At 38.4% G+C, this 24318-nt stretch overlaps 1 protein-coding gene across 2 annotated transcripts in view; it reads left to right on the top strand.

Moving 5' to 3' along the window:
* Adgrg6 (adhesion G protein-coupled receptor G6) overlaps positions 1–23083 on the top strand; it is a 126081-nt gene extending 102998 nt beyond the window's left edge. For both annotated transcript variants that reach the window (XM_090338023.1, XM_090338022.1), the window contains 7 exons: positions 2257–2384; positions 3501–3769; positions 4614–4710; positions 7174–7457; positions 15370–15471; positions 16062–16214; positions 20387–23083. In XM_090338023.1, the coding sequence (XP_090194149.1) occupies positions 2257–2384; positions 3501–3769; positions 4614–4710; positions 7174–7457; positions 15370–15471; positions 16062–16214; positions 20387–20565 (1212 nt within the window). In that variant the 3' untranslated portion in view covers positions 20566–23083. The remainder of the gene's footprint in view (positions 1–2256; positions 2385–3500; positions 3770–4613; positions 4711–7173; positions 7458–15369; positions 15472–16061; positions 16215–20386) is intronic.
* The last annotated feature ends 1235 nt before the right edge of the window (positions 23084–24318 follow it).

The raw sequence follows: 24318 nt of genomic DNA, 5'->3' as shown, positions 1-24318 counted from the left end.
AAGAGAGATAAACATGAGAAATCTCCCACTCGCAGGACTTCATATCATTCTTTCCTTCCTTTCTTCCTTCCTCCTTTCCCATGGCCTTGCTATTTAATCTCACTGGGCAGTATACTCAAGAGAGTCAGTCAAAACTTAGCTCACACCAGTGTTTTTTCATCCCACCAAATACTCAAGACACATGTCCAAGGTCATGAGATGTTTGAATTCGTTCCTATACCAACAGCTTTATCTTTAACTCAGTAGAGGGATGGTCTTTCGTTTGGTCTTTTGTTTGCTTTTATATTTTTTTACAATCACCTTTCTGATATCCAGAGCCTCTAAAATGTAGCATAGTCATCATTTTGGTAGAGTTTTCATTTAGGACTAACCCTATTTGTTTTTTATAAGACGAAAGTTCTGTGAGTAGAGGCAATGAAGCTTTTCCATTTGGAATCCAAGACATGAGGTTGTATTTATCCCTTTCCTAAATCTCACACCCTTCTTCCTGTGAGGACTTGGAGGAAGGAAGCAGTTCTGAGCTGTTAGATGTGGTATTTGGCTCCCGAACCACTTGGCCTATGTGAATGGCCATTGTCATATGGCACCTCGGCAAGTTGTAACTTTCCTGAAAACCCGGTGGTGGGGCGGGGGGGAGGGGGGAAGGATAAGAGGGAAAAAAAGTCATTCTAAGAGGTGGTGAGTCACAGAAAGTAACTTTTTTAATGTCCTCAAAATATAAATCAAGAGCATGAAAACGAAAAATTAAACAATATTGTGTTTCTCCCAAGAATTTTAAGTTTGTGTTTTTTGAAATCTTCTCTTTTCTTTAAAAGTGACAGCTCGTATTATTTCAGAAAATACTTTTTTACAGTCTCTCGTAAACCTCTGCTTAGTTTATTTAAAAATTTCAACCATATGCATGTGTGTTTGTTAGGTTAGGTAAATAGATAATAGTGTCAAAACTATGATTGATCGGTAATAATATTTTTGTGGGTTTTTTTGTTGTTGTTTTGTTTTGTTTTTTTTTGTTTTTTTGTTTTTTGCCAGTCCTGTGGCTTGAGCTCAGGGCCTGAGCATTGTCCTTGGGCTTTCTCAAGGCTAGCACTCTACCACTTGAGCCACAGCACCACTTCTGGCTTTTTCTATGTATGTGGAGTGCTGAGGAATCGAACTCTGGTCTTCGTGCATGCTAGGCAAGCACTCTTACCACTAGGCCAAACTCCCAGCCCCGGTAATAATATTTTTGACTGCCCATTGTCTGGGAGTATTCAGTTTCTTTATATCCTACTTATTTTTTATTATGTATTTATGAATGCATGTCATATTTTCTGATTCAATAGTTAAATATATATATATACGTGTATATGTCTGTGAATATATATGTATATGTGTATGTGTCTATATACCTATGTATACGTACAAAGCAGTACATTTTAAGGCTATCATTCCATTTTCTCTCTTGGCTCATTTTGTAAGATTATAAACTGCGGAAGTCAAGCCATTCCAAAACTTTATCCTTTCTGGCAAGGTATCCGTATCCCTTCAGCTTTTCCAGACCACCAAGACTTTGTTTTCTTGATTTACAAGCTCTATTCACTTGTAAGAAATATTTCAAGTCTAAATTTCCCAGGATACATTCACCCCTGATTGTATCTTCTCATTTATAAATTTGTGAAGAATTTGCTGTCTTCGCCTGCATTTCTCTGAAATAAAATTGACTTTCATATTTTTGACAGTGCATCTTTCATGTTGACCAGTTCAAGGGGATAATGTTTTCATATTTTCATTCTCCAAAAGTGCAAGAAAATATGAGAATTGTGTGTGAGTTGGGTCCTGTAATCAACCTTATTTGATTCTGAATCCTTAAGACTGTGATTTACTTCTGGAGTTCAGGGGATCCAGGAAGAACTGAACGGTATCTTATCAGGAGTCAATTGGCATGTGATCACATCCCACATCATATGTGTTGTGGGTACCCCATATTCTTACAGTGAGAGGGATCTCTGTTGGTTTTGTTCTACATTTTCTTCTTGGATGTAAGACTTTGGATAAGATGGTCTTAACAAAAGATGTACATCTCACCCATTAATAGTGTAGCATTTTTTCTTCAGAGCACAGAGTACAGTCCATGGTAATTTCATTGTCGACATACATAATTAGCCCGAGCTAGCGAGCAAGCCAGCTGCCTAGGGTGATAGGGGAATTTTGTAATGGCACAAAGTGCCATTGTTGTGGAAAAGGAATTCTTACCACTGTGTTCCCATATTTCCTTAGGACCTTCCAAGAAGTGCTTCACAGATGGATTCACGAAACACTAAAGTACTTACTTTCATCACCTACATGGGCTGTGGAACTTCAGCCATCTTTTCAGCAGCCACGCTCCTGACATATGTTGCTTTTGAGTAAGTGTTTTTTTGTCTGCCTGGTGCTAACTGTAACAAGTGTGAAAATTGTTGGAACAGCACTGGACTTAGAAAATTGTTTCAGCTTTTAAGAACAATGAGATGTTCTGTGTGTCATGTCGGATGGCTTAGTGTCAGTGTTTAGACTTCTCATAGAATACATCATTCACACATGAATGTTCAGCCTGGGAATTTTATAACTATCATTTCTGCATCTAAAATTTATTCAGATCTGTTAGGTTTATTTATGTGAAAAATAAAACTTTGGTAAAATACTTCCCATATTGAAAAAAAAATATTTGCTTCACAAATCCTATAAAATCCATTCCACAAGGAGAAAAAAAAACTTGGAAAGGGGCTATTAAAAATTGAAACTTCAAAAATACTTATGGAAATTACCTTTTTAATTAAGAAAAACAATCATTCTTGTAACTCTAGAATTGTTCCTGTATTAATGAAAATGTCTGGAAACCCATTAGGAATTTCATAAGCAATTGGGATAAAATTATTTTTTGTGTGTGCAGGGGTCATGGGGCTTGAACTCTGGGCCTGGGTCCTATTCCTGAGCTCTTCAGCTCAAAGCTACCACCCTATCCCTTGAGCCACAGCCCCACTTCCTTTGTTCTGGTGGTTAATCGGAAATAAGAGTCTCATGGTCTTTAGTGTCTGGGCTGGCTTTGAACCACAATCCTTCAATCTCAGCCTCCTGAGTAGCTAGGCGTGAGCCACCCTGCCCACCAAAATCAATTTTTACCTAGTCATGAATACCTCCAGTCTTCCCTTGTGAAATCAAGTCGTAAAGGTGAAGCTGACTCAGCTACACCAGAGCTAGAGAAGAGAGCATTTTTACTCCTGTGCTTAAAAATTACTTGAGGCCAGGAGTTTGGCCTAGTAGTAGAGTGCTTGCCTAGTATGCACAAAGATTCGGGTTCGATTCCTCGGTACCATATAAACAGAAAAAGTCAGAAATGGTGCTGTGGCTCAAGTAGCCTTAAAGAAAAAGCCCAAGGATAGTGCTCAGGCCCTGAGTTCAGCCCCAGGACTGGCAAAAATAAAAATAAAACAAAATTACTTGATACATTAGTTGTCATATACACTTCCTGACTTTTTTTTAAGGAAATTGAGAAGGGATTATCCGTCCAAAATTTTGATGAACCTGAGCTCTGCCCTGCTTTTCCTGAATCTCATCTTCCTCTTGGATGGCTGGATTACCTCTTTTGGTGTGGACGGACTGTGTACAGCTGTGGCTGCCCTACTGCACTTCTTTCTTCTGGCCACTTTCACCTGGATGGGGCTGGAAGCCATCCACATGTACATTGCTCTAGTGAAAGTATTTAACACTTATATCCGCCGGTACATCCTCAAATTTTGCATCATTGGCTGGGGTAAGCCTCCTCAGATTTCTCTGGTTTTATTCTTTATCTATCACGAGCCCTGTTCCTTTTTTTCATAGGGGAGAAATTATTCTTATTTCTAAAGCATAGTCGGGAACACACACGCACATGCACACACACACACACCGACACATACACACCTTGTGAAGGATGTGGATGAGATAGTCATATCTTAGGCAAGGGATATCCTCAGCACTGTATTTTTAAAACTCTCCACCCATACTCACTAGATGCAAGAATAAAGGAAACACCTTAGCTCCTGAGTCACCAAAAACTCATTTCCTGAGCTCAGAGCCAGCCCACCCAAATCCAAAGAAGCAGCTGGCAGATCCTTATGCTTCCAAATAGAGTCCTGCCGAGACTCCTACTTAGGTTCATTCCTGCGAGCATGCTCATGCTGTAGAAATTAAAAGAAGCATTTTATTTGTGTGTGTCCAGTGAAGACACTCAGGGGATTCCTGCCTGGAATTTTCATATCCAAAAAGCAAGGGGCAAAATGTACAGCAATCTCCTTGTCTGGCAGTATAACAAGATATCCTTAATGAAGCCACATTGGCGGATGCTGGATTCTTTGCAATTCAGTTTGGGACTCATTAGTGTTTCTAAAGTAAACAGAATATTGCAGTACCTGTCCTTGGAAAATTATGTTTGGATTTTTGGATGTTCTATACTAAAGAGAAGCTTTTGTTGTTGACTTTAACTGAGTTCCCAGTTCTGAGGCGTTTGCCTTTTGTAAAGAGACGAGAGAGAGAGAGATCTCCTTGCCATTCTCAGTCCTATTAAGAGTTACAGTTGTTTCAGGAGAGCTGACTTGTCTGTGGTCTTTGTATAACAGGTTTGCCTGCCTTGGTGGTGTCAGTTATCCTCATAAGTAGAAAACAGAGCGAAGTTTATGGAAAAGACAGCTATGGGAAAGAACAAGGTGATGAATTGTAAGTAATATAAATTTGGGGGATTATTCATGATGGCCAAAAGTCTCTTACTTCCCTGAAATTTAATGTCAATTTCTATGCCAATAATATGGTTCTTTTTTTTTCCTTTTTTTCCTTTCTTTTTTCTTTTTTGCCAGTCCCGAGGCTTGAACTCAGGACCTTGCTAGTGTCCTTGAGCTTTCTCAAGGCTAGTGCTCTAGCACTTGAGCCACAGCACCACTTTCAGCTTTTTCTGTGTCTGTAGTACCAAGGAATCAAACCTAGGGTTTTGGGCAGGCGAGGCAAACACTCTACCACTAGGCCACACTCCCAGCCCAAGGTTGTTGTTTTAGAAGACTTTAGTTCATTTTTATGTGTTTGTCTAGGTCTCTGCTAGGAAAGAAATGATTTCAATGTTCTGGATTGTTTGAGCTGCATTTCTATATTAATAATAGAGTCTATCATCTGGGAACATGCAGAAGCCTACAATACTACCTTGCCCATTCCATCACACTCCTATTTCCTCAAGACAACATACATCTTCAAAAGAGTCCAACAGTCACATCAGTGCCAATATGGATGGTAAATAGAAATGTAGAGAGTGGAAAGAAAAGTGACTTCTCAAATACTTTGGAAACTTCACTTCAGACTATGAGGTCATTGAGAACAAGGTGTTGATGATTGTACAATGCAAGCAGTTGTGTCCCATTTTGTCATTCATAGTGAAGATCTTCAGCATCTGTTGACTGGAGGAATGACTGAGGAAAGAAAGTGCTTGTTGCTGACATGAGTCTTGAGAGGCCACATGTCAGTGTGCATTTCATGGGTGATTAGTACATCCTTATCCAGCCAGTTGTCTAACATGTGTCCTTTTCTGTCATGAAAATGATAATTTCTCCTTTCATATTTCTAAAATAGCATTGAAAATATTCAACAAAGACTACAGGGAAATATTGGAACCACGTCAGGAATTTCAGGATCTTTGAATAATGTTCACATGTGGAGAAATCTGAGCTCCAGGGACAAACCCTAATATATACTAAAAGTAGAATCCAGTGAAAAACTTTATAAAAAGGGAATATGAAAATCATGTTAACCAATTCTCATAGAACACTGAAGTTCTACTTGGTATATTATCCCATCAACAGTGTTCATTTATTGAGTATTAACTGTATTCCAGGAGACAGTAAGGTTCCAGAATCCAAAGATATACAAGCTTTGACTTTGTGAACAATATATTTCACTGTGGAATACTCCAGGATAATGACCATTTATATTAAAATGTGAAAATGAATTTGATTGCCTTCAATTATCCAATTTTTATTTTCATAGCTTAGATTAGGTACTAGGACATCTGCAAATTATACTCATTGACTTTACTCATACTCTGAACATAATTGTAGTTATTCTGTTTGTGGCATCTACTTTTGATGTGTCATTCTAGGTATTAAGCATATTTTTATTTCATTTTATCTCCTTAAAGATGCTTTTTTATCAATAAGCTTCATAATCATGCACAAGAAGTGTCCATATATAAATCTTTTTTCATATATTTTTTTGTAATTAATAGAAGGGTTACATTATATTTGCCAGATAGAAGGTGCATTAATTCACATACATTGATACCCTTTCTCATGTCTTGGTCCCCATTTCCCTCCCCCTAACCCCCATCCCTCATCTTGTTTTCCCCCCTTCCCTATCCAAGAAAGCCTTTCCTCAACTAAGCCAAATATATTGCAGTGACCCAACAGGTCAGTGTTATACATTAAGTAGAAATTAACTCCCACACATGACAAAAAACATTGATATAAAATCCACTACTGTTGACTTTGTTGACCATATGTCAGAGCCCACATTTCTACAGCTCTCTTGACCTTTCTCGGGGACAACTGCTCTCATTCCATAGGTCATTTCATGTTTGAAACAGGAAGAAGAAATAGCAGGTTTCCAGTTGAGTATGTCGAGAATAATCTTCCAAAAGTCCCCCTAACAGACTTTTGCTTTGATGCTGTCTTATAGAACTATGTCATATGGCCACCCTTTAACTCATAACAAAATTGAGACGCTGGTGGCTCATGCCTGAAATTCTAGCTATTTAGAAGACTAAGAAATGATGCTAGAGGTTCAAAACTAGCCTGGGCAGGAAAGTCCACGAGACTTAACCACCAGAAAGCCAGAAGTCAAGAAGTGGCTCAGGTGGTAGAATACTAGCCTTGAGTAAAAGAAGATCAGGGACAGCACAGACCCTCAATTCAAGCCCTGGGACAAGAAAGAGAAAGAAAGAAAGAAATCTTGATTTATTTCTAATGTTAACCTAAATAACTACATATTAAAAACAGTAGTTATCCTAAACCTAATAACTAAAGCCATCTATTGAAAGACCAAAAGAAAACCCAAAGGCCAGTTCAGGTAAATCTGCAATAAACAATCAAGAGAATGGCAATTAATTTCTTTTTCCTTTCTTGGTTCTTCCTCCCTTTCTAGCTGTTGGATTCGGGATGCTGTGATATTTTATGTGACCTGTGCCGGCTACTTCGGAATCATGTTTTTTCTGAACGTTGCCATGTTTATTGTGGTAATGGTACAGATCTGTGGGAGGAACGGCAAGAGAAGCAACCGGACCCTGAAGGAAGAGCTGTTAAGAAATCTACGCAGTGTGGTTAGCTTGACCTTCCTGCTGGGAATGACCTGGGGTTTTGCTTTCTTTGCCTGGGGACCCTTAAATATCCCCTTCATGTACCTCTTCTCCATCTTCAATTCCTTACAAGGTAAGAACCGTTTCTGCTGTTTGACTTTCCATATTGATCTCCAGCTTCCTTTTGGACAGAGGCCAAATTTATATGTCTCTTAAAAAGTATTTAGTTCCAGGCACAAGATACATGTTCATTTCAAAAGTCTCATGTAGCCTGTAATCATAACTACTTGAGAGGCTGGGAATGGGAGAATAATGGTTCAGGGCCAACCCAGGCAGAAGAGTCTTCAAGATTCTCTTTTAATGGAAGGAAGCTAGAGACAGTGAACCAGTGCCCATTACCCAACAATTCTGAGAAGCCTAAAATGGATACACTGTGATCTGTGCTTTTGCCCAGATTAGAAGCAAGACCACATCTTTAAAATAACCAATTGAAAAAATAACAACATGTGGATATGTGGCTTAGTGATAAAAGGGTGTTTCTGCTGAGCACAAGGCTCTTGATTTCAAATCCCATTATTACTACACACATAGAAAACCATGAGAAAGGTGTTGGTTAGATAACAGTGTATTCCATGCAGCCAGTAGCTACTTTGTTAATAGTTGTTACTACATGAGAGGATGTGGAGCAAGGGAAAGCTTCTGGCTTAGAGTCCATGGGAAGTTGGGAGAGAGACCCAGACAATGCCTGTCTTCTTTACAGTTCAGATGAATGCTCTGCTCTCCATGGAATCTTGTTCTTGATAGGCTTGTCATGCATGAGTTGGACATTATTTAGTTTCTAGACATGAAGGAAGTAGTTCACCTGGATTCTTTGACACCTTGGATATACAAATGAGTACCAACTCTAATTAAGAAATTTGCATCTTTTATGAGTTAGGGCAATTAATTCAATTTGGTACTTATCAATGGCCTATTTTGCATGAACACAAGGCATCCTTCGAGGATACGATCTTCCTGCTTTGGGTTCAGTGACACCACACACTCCTGTGTTTTCTACAAGGAAATGTAACTGACTTTGGGAAAATCGAATGACATTCATTCTCTCTTTCTCTCTTTCTCTCTCTCTCTCTCTCTCTCCCTCTCTTTCTCTCTCTCTCTCTCTCTCTCTCTCTCTCTTTCTCTCTCTCTCTCTCTCTCTCTCTCTCTCTCTCTCTCTCTCTCTCTCTCTCTCTCTCTCGTGTGTGTGTGTGTGTGTGTGTGTGTGTGTGTGTGTGTGTGTGTGTGTGTTTCTGGGGCTAATATCCTATGTCTTGAACGTGTTGGGCAGATGTTCTATCACTGAGTCAAAACTTCTTAATATTCAGAAACATGGTGACATCTGTACCTCAAAAGACAATAAACAACAAAATTTCAAGCAGAACAGAACAAGTGCCGCTTTTCTAATGCTACTGGACATGTACTTATGAGTGTATAGAAAAGGAAGAGCAACATTAAGACTGTGGGATGTTAGTTAGACCAAAATCCCATCAAGGTAGGAAAGGGGGGTTATGTTATCCACATATGAGGTATATAGTTGGGTTCCCTAAAGTTGCATCCTAATAGTTCTTGTACTAGTTTGTGAATTGGGGGAAATGTCAGAAAGAAGATACTCTGCAATTATTTGTTAAGTGAATGACTTACTGGATGAAGGAAGGGAGAGACCTTGGGCATGGCCTATATCCGAGCTGACACACTTCTCCTATAAATAAGTCAGCAAATTTTATTCAAATCCATTCTCCCATGACAGACAAAATATGCTTATCTATTGCCATTTGTAAGTACATCCAACAGTTAAAAACCAACTTTGTAGCCTATGAACACATTTTCATCAGTTCTGCATTCCTTTACTGCATCTGTTCTGTAATACACTACATTAAAGTGCCTAAATAAATATTGACAAGAGTGTCTGTGAGCATTAGAAATTCCATGGTTTTATATTTCAGAATTGCACTTGAAAGGCAGAGTGATTCTGCCAGCCCAACCTTGGTTTTGCTGTTAGAATTTCCTGGCAGTGTCCATAACCTTCAGCGACAGTTGTCTGTGCAGCTGTTTCCATTAATGAGAATTGGGATGCTTTATTTTTCCCAGCATGTGTCTCCTGTCAGAAGGGAAAATGTTTAAACCATCATCACGTTGGTGTTTTTAATAAATCACTGACTTTTAAGACCTATTCTAAATTGTATAAATTCAGAAAAAAGTTCTGCATATCCAGTAATTTTTTTAAACTACCTCCTGAAATGGAAATTTGAATTAAAAGGCAGTGATACAGTGAGTGTGATCCTATCAGTGATTGCTTGACCAGCCAAGCCTCCTTGAGACACTATAGAAAGTGACTTAATGATTTTTATTGGTGAGTTGTTTGCTAAAACCTTTCACAAGAGGCTTTGTTGTTTGAAATTTGTGCCTTATTTAAAAGGAGTGTGTAGGATTTTGACATTTTATTGAAAGAACTGGATAACTGCAAGATGAATTCTGAAAGCACTTGGGCAAAGTACACTCTATATTTCTACATTTTGGCAAAGACATTACTCAGTCCCCTTTCTTGACAGAACTTATATTTCACTCAATAAAGGAGCTTAAGTTTAGTCAAACACATTGTTTCATAAAAGTACCTCATAGCTTTTGGAGCATTTGACTGAGACATGGCATCTAAACTGAAATCCAGAGGATCTGTAGGGATTATGGAGGTGGAAGTTAGAGTGGGCAAGGGAGAAAGAGCTTTCTGGATGGAGGGCATGCTACAAGACCAATGGGAATGTCCTTGAAAAATGTTAAGCATGTAGGTTGTCATGGTGAGATGTACATTGTATAATGAGGAAGGCAGACAGAATGTGGAGGCATGTATAAAGGACAGCAAAGGGGCTTTTTACAGTGGTAGGGAGAAGGTGGCTCCATAGGGCAGACTGTGGGGGGATGGGGATGTTGACAGATGTGAAACAGTGGCTCAGGAAGGATGCCACCACAGAACACATGGGCACAAAAGCAGACTTACTTTGGTAGAATGATTAAGATAAGGGATTGTCTTTTTGGTATAGTGCTAGAGTTGATGGATGCCTATCTAAGACCCAGCCATAATTAAAGAGCCAGGACGTAGCATTGAGTTTCTGACCACTAAAACTGTACTGAACAGAGTTTTGTTAGATTTCAGAGGCAGTTAAGCATCTTAAATTGATCTAGGTCTCTGATAGGAAGGGCACCAGGCACTTGCTATGTAAGATTCTGAGGTGGGATCCAGAGATGATGTCAGCACAAGAGGGTACAGAAAAATGTCTTTTCTTGAGTGCTATTTCACAACCGTACCTCCAAAATTTGCTTCAAATTTATTTTTTTTAAATCCATCGACCTGGGGCCTGGAGTTTGCCCTAGTGGTAGAGTGCTTGTGTAGCATGCACAAAAGCCTGGGTTTGCTTCCTCAGTACCACATACATAGAAAAAAGCCAGAAGTGGTGCTGAGGCTCAAGTGGTAGAGCTCTAGCCTTGAGAAAGCCCAAGGATAGTGCTCAGGCCCTGAGCTCAAGGCCCAGGACTGGCAAAAAAAAAATCCATTGATCTTTAGGATTCTTATATATGGGCCTGTATTTATACAAAAATATATATATTTTTGAGCATGTGCATCATTTTGTATAGTCTACATCATAAAACTGTAGACACTATTTTTCTCTACTCTCATGTTTTATTTTAGTATATTTGTTTTTCAAAGGTATTTTAACTTATTTTTTTTCAACATGGTGCTTGAACTCAGGACCTGGGCACTCTTCCTGAGCTCTTTTGCTGATGGCTAGTGTTCAACCACTTTGAGCCACAGTACCATTTCTGGTTTTTGTATGGTTAATTGGACCTAAAAGTCTTCCAGGGACTTTTCAGTCCCGGCTAGCTTTAATCATAATACTCAAGTCTCAGCCTCTGGAGTAGCTAGGATTACAGGTGTGAGCCACAAGTGTCTTGCTTAACTTTTATTTTGAGTTATATACTCTCTATATTAATGTATGTGTATACCTATAACATCACAAAATCATTTTTAAGTATCAGGAATTCATTATAATCTATCTGACTATAACTACACATTTTCCAACTTGAAAAAAATCACACAAATTTAATGGGATTAAGTTTGGGCCAGTGCTCAGGGTGGTGTTCAAGTGGTGAATTTTAGACTGAAAGACTATTGCTCTTATGTACCCAAGACAGAGTTCCCTGGCAAGTTCCTTCCATTTAATAGCCTTGATTCTTCATTTTACCTTCATGAAAGAGACCACTTCATGTTAAAACAAGAAAAACAAACATTGAAACGAACAGATTTCTACCTAGAACCCTCCCTTCTTGCCTTACACTTACTCCTGCCTTCCTCTCAGTTCCAGCTTTCAGTAGGTAAGGATAAACATTCACCTGAGTATAGCACAATGAACCCCATCAGATGCTGTTTAAAATGGTGACGGAAGGGAGGGAGGAACAGGACGATACTAGATACTGTGTGTGTGTGTGTGTGTGTGTGTGTGTGTGTGTGTGTGTGTGTGTAAGAGAGAGAGAGAGAGAGAGAGAGGGAGGAAGGTTTCATAAAGCCGGCACTAGCCTGTCAAGATGTAAAGGCTAAAGATCTGCATTTAATCTTTAGAACATTTTCACTTCCAACTTTTATGGGAAATGCTTCCTTAGCTGAACTTGAGGTACCAGGAGAAATAAAGCCTTATTATTGTGATCCATAGTCATAGCATAAAAATTGTTCCAGTAAACTAGAAGGTTTTATGTTTTCAAAGGTAATATAAATATTCTTTAAAATGAAAAAAATGATAAAAAGAGAGCATAGACAATGTGGAAAAATCAGATTCCTTTATCAGCCTAGAGCTTTGTTTAAGATCTTTGATTTTCATTCTGCTTTTGGCACTAAGGTAGGTCTACAAGTAGATGGGAGGAAGTATTCCTCCAAAATGAAAAGAATCACCCTCTGTTTTCTCACTTTAGCTTCCAAGCATCCTTGGCTTTCTTACTCCGTTTTTTCCTATTTCTTCCTAATGTGTTTACCATCCAGATGTGGATTCTATCACATTTCCCAGAGTTGAACTCTAAAAGGAGTATTCTGTTCTAAAAAAATAAATTTGGCAAAGTATTTATTTCCAGACTAACTTAAATTCATGTGAAACAAGTTAGTACAAATAGTAAAATAATGTTTTAGGAGAGTATTACTCTGACTTAACATAAAAACATATGTCCATGTTAAATAATTTGTTCCACATATGTAACAAATACAATGTCCAGGAACTTAAACATATTAATTCCTAAGAATTCTAATTACTCATGATAGCTGATACATAATGGAAGACAGAGCTTTTATGTCTCTTCTCTCTAGCTCATAATTGAGATATATTAGATAATTGAATCTGATTTACCTTTTTGTCTGAAACTTATCTGGTATCTATTTGCTACGATAATTATGGTTGGTTAAAATATGCAATATCCTCACATGGGATACACTTATGACTTAGAATTTACATTACATAATCTAACAAAATGTTTTTCCAACTCAATTTATGTTTAACCTTATCTTCTCCAATGATGGTTGGCAGATGATTCTCAAAATAATTCTTTTTGCTGGGCACCAGTGGCTCACTCCAGTAATCCTATCTACTCAGGCGGCTGAGATCTGTGACTTGAAAGCAGCCTGGGTAGAAATTTCTGTGAGACGCTTATCTCCAATAAACTACTCAGAAAAAACCAAGTGTGGCCCTGTGGGTCAGTTAGTAGAGTATTAGCCCTGAGCACAAAAAGGTTCAAGAGAGAGTGCCCAGGGCCTGAGTTCAAGCCCAAGGACCAGAAAGAAAAAATGTCACTTTTTAGCCCATACAAAGGCCAGCAAAGTCAATCTACAGCCTAGTTTTCTTCTTGTACCCTCAAAATTCTTTGAAGTCTTTTCCTTCTATATATATGACACGTATAAAAATGACTATTACAATAGAATAATAGTGTATACAGTAAAGGGAAACAATGTTTACCAAGTGTCACCTTCTACTTCTGTTGAGGGGGGGAGGGGAATTATTTGCTCAACATTAATCCCTGTAGTGTGAGGGATTGTTCGGCTCATGCCTGAGAGGTAAAGACTTTCATTGAAGCTTATATCTTCTAGCTCCTGATATACTGTTGTTTAAGAATACAGTTATCTCTATCTTTAGCTGTGTGACAAAGGTACTTCCAAGAGAAATTCTGAACAGTTTAACCCAGTTTAAAGAAAGTAGAGTAACCTTTCTCTGGATGTGAATGTTCTCTGACCTGCCTGAGGCCTCCTCCCTCCATGCCCTCTCCTCAAGCCTTTTCACCCTCCCCAGGCTTTGATCTGTAGCAGTCACCACCTCCTCAACATTTGAAAGGATCTGTAAACCAGCTCCAGTTACTGCCACACTTTTTACTTCTCACACAACTAGCATACCAATTGTACTTGAGGTTTTTGGTTTCGTGTGTGTGTGTGTGTGTGTGTGTGTGTGTGTGTGTGTGTGTGTGTGTGTGTTTGCGCACACATTTACTTATTTATTTATTTGCCAGTCCTGGAGCTTGAACTCAGGGCCTGGGCACTGTCCTTGAGATTTCTCAAGGCTAGAGCTCTACCACTTGAGCCACAACACCTCTTCTGGCTTTTTCTGTATATGTGGTACCAAGGAATCCAACCCAGGACTTCACTCTAGGCAAGCACTCTACCACTAGGCCACACTCCCAGCCCTGTACTTACATGGTGATTTAGAAGACTTCCTGTACTACTTAGGGAATTTGTTAAGTGCGGGAAGGCTTTGACTAGCCATGTGATTCAGTCTTTGGAGCAGAAAATGAAGTCTGAATATCATAAAGGGAAGTAGGCCCAGTGCTCAGCGCTTACTCCTGCAGACATATTGGAGCAGAAGGAAATTCTGATCAGGTCGTGCAGCAAGCAATCACTTTCCTATTAACTCTTCCTCCCCAGCACTATAGCAGGGAGAATCCCCAGGGGAATGTGCATCTGCAAGATGGAGTTCACCAAGCAACTTCCTAAACCAGCTAGTGGGGTCATGATAAGGTAGCAAGCAGCTTATTGGGAGTCTGGTGGACAAAGATGGTATGAAAGAAGTGGTAATTGCCTAAGTTCATCATTGCAAGTTTGGTTGGGAAGATGTTGAGGAATAGAGGTTAACCGTGTTACTAAAATGGGCTCCCTAGCTAATGGGAATAATCAGTATAGAGAACTAAAGGTGACAGCTTCAGAAAGAGGTTTAAGATTCAGAAACAAATTCCCTGAAAGTTAAAAGTAGGTGGTATCTACAAATGACACAGTTAGGTTTTGATTGGTGTAGAGAGTGACTATAAATATGAAGACTGTTACCCAATAAGGAAGTAATTCTGTGTTGCAGTGTTGAAAAACTAAAGTAGGTCAGGTGAAGCCCCATGACTGCTAATATATGCATAAATTATATTAAATTATATAAATCAATGCACATTATGAGCTCATGGGTATTTTCTGAGATTTTTTCCTTTTTTCAAAATTGTATGTTAAGCTTTTATGTAATTTTAAGACAAAGATTGAATGGTTAAATGGTTACATTAAATTAACTTGGTTTTTATGGTAAGTCATAAAGAATACTGACAAGCACAGGCAAAAACAGAATCAGACTGATGTATTGTACTTATTCAGGTTTTTATCTAACAGTGTGTTCTTGTCTATAGGATTGAGTTTATAATCCAAGTCAAGCTTTCTCAGGGCAAAGCATCATCCCCATAAAGCATATTGGTAAAGCAATGCCCTTTCTTTGTGATGGTAATAAAACAGCCACCAAGATCATCAAGAAAAGTTGTAAGAATCTAGGAAAATCTTTGCCTTCAGATACTATTGGCTCCAACTCCACCTATCTCGTTTCCAAATCTAAATCACTTAAAATCTGTGTTCTCTAGTGGTGTGGTAAAAAAAATATTAAAAATGAATCCACGTGCTCGATAAGATCTATCACTCCCAATGTGCTGTTGTGTTTAAAAGGTTGTATTTCTGTTTGCCACAGGCTTATTTATATTTATCTTCCACTGTGCCATGAAGGAGAATGTTCAGAAACAATGGAGGCGACATCTGTGCTGCGGCAAATTCCGGTTAGCAGACAACTCAGGTAAAGGGACAGGGGGGTTAATCGGGTTTAAATGCCTGGTCAGAGATGGTTGATATCTGACCTTCCATTGTCCAAGCAACCCAGTTTCAAGGACATCAAGGAATGAAAGTAGTTCATGTGAAGATGTTTAGTTGGAATGTGAGACTATGTGGGCAAAAAGATATCTGAGAAGTTTAGGCTCAACCTTCTTAGTTTAAAGAAATAATTTGTGAACTCCAGGAAGGTTATACCTGAATTACCTAATGTGTGATTTAGAACCATGCCCATCTTTCCACACTTGAGATTCTCTGTTATGTCTTTAGGGTGAAGAGATGCAGGAAAAAATTAAAACTGAAGAAAATTATTTTTATTCTACCATCAGCTTTTACTTCTGTCCTTAAGATAATGAAATGAAATGTTAAGTAGTACATACCTAGAATCAAAGTAGGAAGCTTCTGTTCTTGAGTTTAATATTGTTGATATGTCAGGATCTTCTTTGAGCTCTTGCCATATCAGATATTTTGGATAAATTAAACAATCTGGTGATGGTTTCTCGAGGCAAAGCCCATTCTTCCTGAAGCCAATTAGTAAATCAATGCCCTTTCTTTCAGACTGGAGCAAGACAGCTACCAATATCATCAAGAAAAGTTCTGATAATTTAGGAAAATCTTTGTCTTCAAGTTCCATTGGCTCCAACTCAACCTATCTCACATCCAAATCTAAATCCAGTTCCACAACCTACTTCAAAAGGAACAGCAACACGGGTGAGTCATTCTACCATCGTGAAGATGCCTTTGGCATTGTGCCCTCCTGACATGTTTTCACAGCAAAACTGACTCATGGTGACATGAATTATGGTTCCCAGTGCCTGATAGAGTACTTCTATAGACTTATAAAAAGTGTATCTCTCTTAGCACTTTATCCAACAACTTCATGCACATTTCCTGCTTTTTAAGATTCTGTAACCCATCTATGTCAACATAGCCAAGCTAACTTCAACTCTGAATCATGGCAACTTCATTACTTGATTTGAAACTTAGTTGTCTTTGAAAATTAGGTTATTTTGTTTTGAAAAAGTCCCATGTTTTTATTTTTAAATATTGAATTAAATACTCAAACGCTTCAAGCTCTGGAAGAGGAAGTTGCTTGACATGTTGTCATGGCATCAGGAAGAAGCCTCACCTGAGATACACATTTTATTTAACACTCCATTTCCTTAGGGTTGCTCGTTAGCTCACTGACATGACAGGAAAGATCAGAGAGCCTGGGACTCAGAAAGTGATACCTCCCATCCTACCCTGGATTGTCATCATAGTTACAAGGATCTCATGAGAACGTATGTGAACAATCCCAAAGACAAATTAGAAATGAAGATTATATAGTATGTGACACAGGCTAGTGAGAAAAGGTATATTCATTTTACTAATTCCAGAGGGAAATAATGAAATTGCTGCTTTTAACTGCAGCAGAGAACTGTCCACACATTTTGAGTACACATGACTTTCCTAATTAAAATTACTTCTAACCACACATGAAAATAAATATTTAAATTTGTTTAGCCATTAAACGTGAGAAAGATAAATGGCTGAGAAAAGTCTATTATTTTACTTTGTTCAAACAGAGAGGAAGGTGTGTGATGTGTCAGGAATTTTGTAAATTGCAAACACTTGAATTACAAAGGAACCTTTTATAAGCTTCAATTCCTTCACATGTCCCTGCTTGCATTATTTCCTAAGTCTTGCACATTGGTGTAGTCATGGCCTTTGTGACCATACTGTGGGGAAAATATTTGAATGTTTATAGAGGATTTGTTAATTCTTGAGTTCTGCACAGCTTAGTACAGTAGCTATTAAAGTTCTCGGAGACATTTGAGAAGGTGAGTGAATGCACATTCTTTACCCATGCAAGGAACTCAATAAAAGATGTGTAGCCTGGCATCAGTTATTTTGCCTACTTGGTAGTTCTCTCGCACAAAAATCCTTTCCTTGTGATGAATTTTTTTTTCTGTTTTATTTAACCATACTTAAAATTACTCACTGGAACATTCTGGAAAAGACAATTGTAGGATCCTAGGGAAAACCAATGATAAGATAAAAGAAGGAATGCAGAAATGGCAGTAAAGTAAACACACATACATAAGCACGCACATGCGCGTGCGCGCGCACACACACACGCACACACACACACACACACACACACACACACACACAATGGTTTGAACTTAGGACCTTGTGCTTACGAGGTAGGCACTGTACCACCTGAGCCAAGCCTCCAGCCCTTTATTTGCCGATGCCTTGGCTGTTCTAGACTGTGATCCTCCTATTTACACTTCCTGTGTATTTGGGATAACAGATATATACCTCCATGCTCACCTTTCTGCTGGTTGGGATTGGGTTTTATAAACTTTTTGTCTGTGGTGGCCTCAAATTGTGGCTTCCCAGTCCCAGCTTCCCCTGTAACTAGGATATTAGGCAGAAGCCCCTCTGCCTGTCTTTCCATTTTCTGATTATTTTTTTAAATCAGCTTTTCTCTTCCCTTTAAACAACACTAAAGTAAAAAACATGAAGCTAAATGGATTCTTGTCCACTCACATGAGGCTATAGTGAGACTTATAGAATTATGTATATGATATATTAAATTAAGCTTCCAGCCAGTTCTTGATGTTACTGCTGTCATACTGGGGGTCAGTTGGGGGGCTATTCAAGAACTCACTGCATCTCCTTATAAATATGTAGTTGATATATGTCTTGAAATTGATCTAGACATTCATATGTTTATGGTGTAGATAATATCTCCTAAGAGATTTCCTTCAACAAAAGAGGATCATTCAGGTAGAGTTTCATTATTTTCTTGATGCATGAATTTTGGAATGTCAAAAGGGAATATTTGCATGGACTAAATAAAATGGCTCATTCTTTACAATACTATAGAGATAGCACAATGATATTCACACACCAATCTGGAAATCCTGAAATTTTAGTGGTATTGGGCTGTGCTGGCTTTTCTCTGCATGGGGTGTACAAATAGATTCTTCTAGAAAATGTACCATGCCCTGGAGTGATGGGTCATCTATGAAGAAAAGTGACTTCAAAAGTCACGTTACAGCAGAAGATGAATTTTATACTCCTATAGATTACTGGATATGTCATGGTACATTCATAGAAGTCATGCAATAGAAATTATTGATTGCAAGCTGCTTCAATGATTTTTTTGCTTGAAAATCATTGTAGCATTAGTCAAATGAGTTCATTCTTCTAGCACTGGTTTTCAGGAAATTTTTATTACAATGTAATAGCTATCCAGAAGACTTGGAATAACGTGTATATATGTACAAGTACATACATGCACACACACATGTCTGTTGTTCAGAAATTCTCTACTTTTCAACTGTGAAGATCCATCAAATTGGATCATTTCCTTGGACAGGAGCTGGTCACAGTCTCTCTGAACGCATGCTCCCTGGAAGTTGTCCAGGAAGTAGAAAGAATGAGAATGAAATGAGTAAAAAGAAGAGAATGTCAAAGGACATTTCTCTGACGATAGGATTTTCTAAAAACATCAAGCACAGTTATTCATTATTGAGATTTATGTCAATAGATAAATGTCCCTCAAAACCAGTGGCTGTCAATCATCTGAACTTGAATGGAGTCAAGGACTCCAGAGAGTGCTGGTGGTCTGTACTATGACTCCTCCAGGATTCTCTTGCCCAGAATTGGGATATGCTTTAGTCATTCCACCATGATCTCATTTGCCCATTCTTTCAATCTACCATCTGCCATTTTTTTCTTTCTCTGCTTCCCTTTCATGTAGAACAAGATGACATTTCTTATTTCTGTGTATGTCTATGTGTTGGTATTGGGGCTTGAAATCAGGACCTGGGGTTTTTACTGGCATTTTTCTCCCCATGGGTGGTACTTGAGTCTCTCAGGTTTTTATACCCAGGCTGTCTTCAAACTATGGTTCTTAGGCTTCAGACTTTTGAGTAGCTAAGATTATCCGTGAGAGCCACCAGTTCCTGGCCCATTTTCTGTTTCAACCTTCTTTTGGCTTAGCATCTGTTCTAACACAGGACAGTTTGCAGAAATTAGTTTCCAATGATTTGACCAATTATTCCTAAATTTTACACTGCATATCTCAAACAAGGCCCACCTTTCTCCAAACAGAATACTTGAAGTAAATATTCTAATTTCAGAGATATGCTTTCAGAAAGAAGTGTTTCAGAATAGTTTTGCCTCTCCAGCAGTGTATAGAGAAGACACACTTTATGGAAGGCTATATTTGCCATTCATTACTGTCTAAATAGCAATTTGTTTACTAGAAGAATATAGTTTTATATTTATAGTTTAATAGAAGAATTCCATGTATGAGGAATGGGCAAAGGGTAGATATTTATTATGCTCATGGAGTATATAAAGATAATCATGGATTGATAAAAAAGATCCTTTATGAGTTTCAGAGGACTAGCTGAAACAATTTGAGTTTGGAGAAAATATTTATACATACAACACCAAAACATTCAAAACAAATATATTTATTGGTCCTTTATTACTATTAGTTCCTCAAATATTATTGCTAAAATTATAGTTTTTAAATACTTCTGATAGAAAAAAATGATTTCTATAGTTGACAGCTCATTATAAACACCATTCTTTTGCTGTTTCCCTTTATTTCACAATGTAAAAAAAAGAAAAACCAGGAAATGTATTCAAAGTGGACTTTCCTATAACAAAACACAGCACAAATTACTAGAAGGCAAATTGACATTCAGTGGCGATTGGGAGTGTACTGTGGGAAACCATGCAAGGTTAGGGTTACTTGCTATCCAGCCTGTAGAAAAATTCATTTCCTTTCTGTGCTTCTCGAATACAGCCTGGTGGCCCTTTCCAGATGTTCCTTGTTCACCACACAGCCTCATTTCTCCTATCATTTCTTACAGACAGTGCTTCCACGGAGAAGTCCTTGTCAAAACTGACACATGCTGATGGAGAACAAACGTCAATCATCCCTGTCCATCAGGTCATTGATAAAGTCAAAGGTTATTGTAATGCTCATTCTGATAATTTCTATAAAAATATCATCATGTCAGATACCTTCAGCCACAGCACAAAGTTTTAATATCTGTAACAGAAGAAGCAAAAAAAGGAGGCAGGGAAATCAGTCTGCAGAAATGTGAAGATGTGCAAGCCGTGAAAAACTACTTCTAGCCAATGTACATGTGTGTTACCTAGGCAACTGCATGGAGATGAGGAATGTCTTTTGTGAAGAAGTCTTTTGTGAGTTACAGCAGTCATTTTTGGGGGGCGGGGAGGAGGGAAGAATATTTCTTCCATGGAGGAGGGTCAACCATCACTCACAGCTTCATTACTGAGAGTAACTTTACTCAGGACCCAGAGAAGAGACTTCTTAGAATGAGTTGGTGAATTATACTTATCACAATCACAAGAGGAGCCTTAGAGGACAAGGGAAGATCAAAGCCAGGGTAAACTAGATTTGATCTTAAACACCACACTTCAACACGAGGCCAGGGAATAGGGATTCCCACATTCATGTTTTTCAGCACTACAGACATTGATACAGCCAAGATTGAAAATCATTTTATTATATCAGGATTAAAACCTGCTTAAGAAAAAATGTTCCCACAATATTGAACTAGTTTGTTGGACCCAGTAAAACATGCTAGTATTTCCTTTGTTCTACTCAATATAGAGAGCTTAAGTGCCATCAGTTGTAACTTTACACAAAGATTAAGCCACTTTCTCATCATTTAATCCCAAATATTTGAATCCATTGTAGTGTGAACCTCCCAATAGCTAAGAATGACCCAGATAGACTTTTTCTATTCCTTTTTTTTCCTCCATTGAGCTCGAGAGAAGAAAGAAAAATTCCATCAAGCGTCCTATGCACTGTACAGTTGTCTTTCTCCTTTAAGAAACATGTTTGAGATTCTGTAGTCTGGTTCTTGCTCTTCTGAGTTCAAGATCATTTTTGGTCACGTCAATGAATGCCTCTTTCTTCCCCTAGTAAGAATTTTGCTCCAAGGAACTACACTGAGACATGAGTGTCTCAATAAAGATAACTTACCAGTTTCCAAGTCTATACTTCGAATGTGTATGAATCCTCTGATTGCAGAGTGCAAGCATCTGAGGAGGCCCTGCAGGACCGAGGGTATGGAATTTATGGACGAGGCTGCTGCACACAAGTCATGTGTGACACTAGGTAGCTTATCTACCTACTGTCAATCTAGCTGGAACCATGCTTGCTTGCTAAGGAAGGTGTAGACCACATCTTAATTGTATTTCAATGTTAGGGTCCTACCTAGTTTCATAGAAATGGGACTTAGTGCCCACTTTCCTTTTCCTTAGAATTTTCTGGATGTTCTCAGAAGGTCCCAGGTCTCAGGAAGGACTCAAGTGAGGAGAAAGCAAAGGATCTGACAGAACCAATCTGCTTGAAGGCAGAGACCAAAATGGAGGCCTTTCCTCCGTGCAGAGATAAGTCTCTATCTGAGATGTAGCGGGTGCCTGGAGCCTTTCACCTTTTACTGAGCTTCAACTATGCAGTGTTTTGCCACACTGGAAAGGATGACAAGATAGTACAGTGCGGGATGTAAGATCCATTTGAACTAATGTGAAGGATCTGGGCTTTGCTCAGCATGACATTTACAGAGAATTGGGGTACTCAAGAGAAAAAAAGAGCAAAATGTTAAGGTCACTCAAATTCACTAGAGTAAAGCCAAATACTTTTTCTTTATGGATATATTAATGTACTACTTATTCTTTTACACATAGTTGAAAATTAATTTTAGGTACTGAATATTCATGTATTTCCCCCAACCTTAGATATCCATGATAAATTTTAATTTGATTCTTACTGTGATATTTCTATACAAAGTACATAGTTAGGTAATAGTAATTAAGATATAGCTTCAGAAATGGCTTTGCTTTTGATTTCATAAAGCATCCAGATTTGAGAAAAGTTTTTTTTATATATACTTGGCAACACTGTCAGACCCACTTGAGAAAATTTTAATAACCAAGAAAGGAAAAAAATTTTAAAGTGCAGAAGAGAAACATTTGAAAGCAGATATGAAAGACGGAATCAAATTCCCATCACACAGATGTAAGCACGTAGGTCTTACCAGCATTTAGCTACCCAGAAGACAAGAGGCAGGCATGCATTTAACTGGCGATCCAAAATTCAGCCTGCACCCAGCTTTGAGAATGGTATCAGTTCAGACTGTGTCTCCTCACTTTTTAACTGCGTTGTGTTAGAGTTTTGTTCTAGGAGCCTTGAGTTAGTTTCTGTTCTTGTCATTTATTTCTTGCATTGTAAAGATTGTTTTTGTTATCAGCATAGAATCTTCTGTACATATTTATTTATTTGTGTTTACGAATGTCAGATTGTTTCATATCTTAGATTTCTACTGCTGGTTGCTGATGTTTAATTCACTTTCTATTTGAGAGACTGTATATATTTTTTTCTAAACATATTTGTGAAACCGTTTTCTGCAGTGAATTTTTGAATATGATTGATAAGTGACTGGGAGTGCAAATGAGAATTAGCAGTAAGAAGCTACTGTGGCATAGATGGAAAATGTTTTTCAAATAAATACTTACATTGTTCATGTTCCAAATGATCCAATTCCTTTATGAGTAAATGTTTCTGACTCTTGAAATAGGAAAAGATTATTTGACAACTGGAAAATAATCTGTCGCCAATTAAGCCAGTGACATGGGTCTATTTTGCCAAAACATTAGGAATGAAAATATGACACAGGTTCCATTTACTGGGATGAATGCATCTGAAGTTTTAGACTACCTCAGGATAGCTGATGCAAAGCTGAAGTCCATGGTAGATTCTAAGTGATACAAGATTCTGCAAAAGGAAGTTATCAGCATAAACCCACCCAAACTCCAACAAAAGGAGCAGAATCAGTAACTTTATATAGAATTTAAGACCTGAGGTTTTGTGTTTGTTTCTTTCTTTCTTTATACATTCATAACCTGGATTTCCATTACAGGGGACTTAGAAAATGATACATTTTAGCCAATTTCATTGGCACAATCAGAGCACTTCTACCCCCACTTTCTTTGACTCTGGTTATTTAGAATAGGTTTTTGTTTTGTTTTGTTTTTCTGCAGAAGAGCCAAGGCCCAGTTTGGTTCACAGCCCTACCCAACAGACTGTGTGTGCCCAGCGCTAAGTTGTGAGGCTCTTTGACAGTTCACTAGGAAATCAGGCCAAAGCCCACAACTCTAGGCCAAGTCATGTTAAGAAAATAGGCGACTGGTTGCTTGTGGCTCATCCACAGGCCTGGAGAGCCACTATTCCAGGAAGTGTGGGAAACAGCGAAGGGCAGACACTTGCTTGATTTGTGAGTTGACCCATATGTGAAGCACTTTTGAAACTTGAAAGAATTGGGCTTTAGAAAGTTGTTCTGTCTTTTCAGTTGGGTAACAATCTACTTCTTTCATATAAAAACATTAACTTGTTCTCTCTCTTCCCCACTATTTACAGCTTTCCTCTGCTTTTCTTTCTTTATTCCTCTTCACTCTTTTTCCTGTCCTTCCTCTTCCTGGGTGGGGGGAGGTGGGAAATACGCATACATACATATGTATATATATGTATGTACATATACACACAGAGACGTGTGTGTGTGTGTGTGTGTGTGTGTGTGTGTGTGTGTGTGTGTGTGTATCCAGGCCAAGTGCTGGTGGCTCACTCCTGTAATCCTAGCTACTCAGAGGCTGAGATCTGAGGATTGCAGTTAGAAGCCAGCCTGGGCAAGAAAATCTGTGAGACTCCTATCTCTAATTAAACTTCAGAGAAGAGAAAGCGGTGCTGTAACTCAAAGTGGTAAAGCTCTAG

The sequence above is a fragment of the Megascapheus bottae genome, chromosome 8, assembly GCF_031878675.1.
Source record: "Megascapheus bottae isolate mThoBot1 chromosome 8, mThoBot2.hap1, whole genome shotgun sequence".
Classification (NCBI taxonomy): domain Eukaryota; kingdom Metazoa; phylum Chordata; class Mammalia; order Rodentia; family Geomyidae; genus Megascapheus; species Megascapheus bottae.
Note: the sequence above shows the minus strand (reverse complement) of the source record. Positions and strands in the feature narration are given on the sequence as shown.